Below are 3,461 nucleotides of genomic sequence, written 5' to 3'. Positions count from 1 at the left end.
CAACTGAATTCTTACATAACGCCAGAACACTGGGTCACTGTGACTTTAGTTTTATTGTTATTTTTAACTGTATCTCAGTGAATGTGTCATCCATTACTTTGCGTTTAAAGCACTTGTTTCAGTAAAAATAAATGGAACTTCCTAAGATCCAAGTGTTTGTGTAGATATAAAAGTCCTTGTGGAGTAAGCTAAAGTAAAACCAAAATGTAGGGTTTTCACATGACTTTGTACAATTGACACATGGAAAGGACATTACTTGTTCAATTTAGCTCGACATTGGAGTTGCCAATAAATATGTCTTCCTGGATTATTTTTCAGTCAGTGATGATACTCTATGGCAGAGTACATGCTATGACTGTATATCAAGATTGATTCTGATCATGTTGTACCCTGAAGATCACGGCACAGTATGAGAAAGGCATTAAAAAAAAAAAGTAACTGCGGTTTTCAAAAGTCCTTCTTAGGATATCTATTGGCCTTCAGAACAGCTGGCATCTTCCTACCTCTTACCCAGGAAAATTATCTGAGTGTCTTCACCATTTATAGATAACAGACTAGGTTCTCCTTCCTCGCCATCTGTCAGTAGTCTGAAGAATCAGCCTCAACTGAATCGCTGCCTCTCAATTTCATGCAGACGACAAGCATTCGGTCAGAAACCGTTTTTTGCAAAGCAAAAGCACTCTTCAAAGACAGAATTGGGTCTGTCTGTGTGAGTGGAAAAGACCCTGTGGATTATGGATCATGGATTAAGTAGAGTTTTCTATTCCTGGTCCCAGATGTACTCCGCCAGGAGCAGGTCTGAGGCTGCCCCTCACTGATTGTCTTATTAAAGTGGAGGAATGCTTATTTGATTGTTCGTAAGAGGACACAGGCTTCTCGGGAATGGGGTGATGCGCCTTCTGTTTTCTTTGTGGTTGTGTGTGCCTCTTACTATTTTGACAGAATAACTGACTCCCTTTTGTTTTGGTTCCTTGTTGTTCTCACACCTGATGGTATTTGGTCTATCGTGGTCTCAGGCTCAGCTCCCTGTCTCCTTTCCCCTAAGCTGTCCCTATTAGTTTTAATCATGCCGTTGGTTAAAGGCAGGTGATATGTGAGCGATGACAATCCCTGAAACAGAAGCCAAAAGACAGATGTCAACAATTCAAGATGGGGAAATGTTTATGAAGAGCGAAGAAACTCTGTCTGCCAAAAACAGTAAAACTGTTTCAAAGGGTCAAATCTGAACTTTGGAACTTTCTCTGCCCCACAAGCATATATTGGAGGACTGAAATCCGCATTTCCCTTCATATTCTCCTTGAAACCCTATGCTTTTCTCCGTAGAGGAAACAAGAATCTTAACCAGATTCCAAACGCCAGAGAATCCATTGAACACCAAGATATCAATCAGCGAGATTCCACTACGTTTCCGCACGGAACCATTTTTCTAATGCACCAAACCAGCACACAAATACAGAAAGCGGAAGTTTCATTTCCCATTGCGCTTTCTTCTACTCCAGCGACAGGTACGTGTGGTCTCCATCTCCCGTCGGCTGGTTCCACCCCACCACCCGCAGGTGCCCCGCAGACTCATATTAAGGTCCGAGTGCGCTGCTCCCTGTCTCCCGCCCGGCCCCGTCTCTTCTTCGCCATCCTGGAGACTAAAGGTCAGAGGTAGGAGGGCAGCAGATGTCGTTAGGTCCTCTGGTGACGTGGTGTGCGTCCCCGGGTGACGTGGTGTGCGTCCTTACGGAGCAAAGTGCTCTTCATGTTTCTTAGAGTCAGAGGACCCGGGTCAGTGAGTGTGGAATCCCCATTATCCGGTTACCGTCCTCCCTTATATTCCCGGCTCAGGTTGGGTGTGTTTTCCTGTTTGTTACTTAGGCCTTTCCCCTGGGGCACGTCCACTGACTCCGCCCATCTATCGTCATTTCTGGTCTCACGTGGAGCCGGGAGAGGCGCACAGTCAGCGACTCCGCTCCACAAAGGACCAGGATTGGAGGCGCGGATGGCCACTGTGCGTCTGTTCCCAACGTGCCCCGAGCTCCGCGTCCACTCCCGTCCCTCGGTCTGAATCCGCGGAACTCCGGGTCCTGTCGGGGACCTGCTCTTAGACTTCCCGAAGGTGGAGCGCGGGAATGGTGAGTCCATGGGCGTCCTGGGATCACCACTGCACCACTGCCCTCCGGGTTGGCGGTTCAAGCCCACCAGCCGCTCCTAAGAAACCTGATGTAGGATCGATATAGGTGGGACCGACTCGGTGACACATGGAAATATAAGGGTGTGATGAGTCCGAATTCACTGGAACGTGATGGGTTTTGGATTGTAGATAACTGGAGTGTCCGTCCTCTTTAGTGGGGAAATCTGGACGTGAATCCTTGTGGGGTCAGCTCTGTGCTGAAGGACTGCCTTTCTTGCACTGTCTCGGAGTTGTTAGGGCCTCCCCTGCCCCACCTAGTGCTTCCTGATTGTGGAGGATCCGGTTGGTCTATGGAAGGAGATAGAATGGCTTATTCACAACAGGAATGTGATCTGATCATCTCTTTCATTTCTGGTGTATTTTATAATTGTTGTAGACCATACACAGAGAGGGATAGATTGCTGTCTGTCGTTAACAGTAAAATTTTGGACAGTCTTATTTCAAGGTGTGCAGACTTTTTGTGAAAAGATGCAGTCAGTGAGTTAGTGAATGTCTTCATTGAAAGGGGGAAGTCAATTGGTATTCTTTGAGCAGATCTTGTGAGAGCACAGAACCTGGTGTTATGTACCTGTGGTAAGGTCCCAGGAATGGCAGCCTCACCTTTTCTTTTTAGATATGTTGTAGTCTGTGCTGTTTTGCTGACCCAGAATGTATGGGATGTTTTAGGGTACAGTGACCATTGAAGATGTGGCTGTGGTCTTCACCCACAAAGAGTGGGATTTGCTGGATCCTGCTCAGAGGAAATTCTACAGAGACGTGATGATGGAAACCTTGAGAAACCTGGCTTCAGTCGGTATGAATGACATCTTCGTTTTTCCTTTTTTTTTTTTTAATTCCTTTTGTGAGTAAAAATATTTTAATCATCAGCTGTGGTTGATTATATGGAATGAGCAACGAGAATACCCTATAAAGCAAAAGGCATGGTCACCTTCTATATAGAGCTCATGCATCCAGGATTCCCCTATTGCAAAGCTCTATGCACTAAGCTGAGCTTTCATTTCTCTTGTGAATAAAAAAAGCCTTTGGCCTCTCTAAGTGCCAACAGCATAGCATTGACTTCAGGGGACACTTTTATGCACTGAGAGACTTGTCCTGTGGGTGCCTTTTTGAGAGTTTTATTGGGTTTGTGACAAGTTTGATGTCATGATTTTGATGTAAATGAACTCACACTTGTCAATCATCAGAGCTTTTACAGAACAAAGTACTATCTCAGTGACAAGGAATCTTTCATTGGTCATCACAGTCTTATTTTCGATGTACATTTCTCCATGAGCCCCATGTT

The 3,461-nt window shown here is 45.5% G+C and overlaps 1 protein-coding gene across 1 annotated transcript in view; it reads left to right on the top strand.

The window, feature by feature from the left end:
- LOC102829953 (zinc finger protein 383-like) overlaps positions 1–1,058 on the top strand; it is a 32,750-nt gene extending 31,692 nt beyond the window's left edge. The window contains exon 4 of the mRNA XM_006877248.1: positions 1,046–1,058. Within this exon, the coding sequence (XP_006877310.1) occupies positions 1,046–1,058 (13 nt within the window). The remainder of the gene's footprint in view (positions 1–1,045) is intronic.
- The last annotated feature ends 2,403 nt before the right edge of the window (positions 1,059–3,461 follow it).

This window comes from Chrysochloris asiatica, unplaced genomic scaffold (assembly GCF_000296735.1).
Source record: "Chrysochloris asiatica unplaced genomic scaffold, ChrAsi1.0 scaffold00446, whole genome shotgun sequence".
NCBI lineage: Eukaryota > Metazoa > Chordata > Mammalia > Afrosoricida > Chrysochloridae > Chrysochloris > Chrysochloris asiatica.
This window is presented reverse-complemented; position numbering and strand designations above follow the sequence as displayed.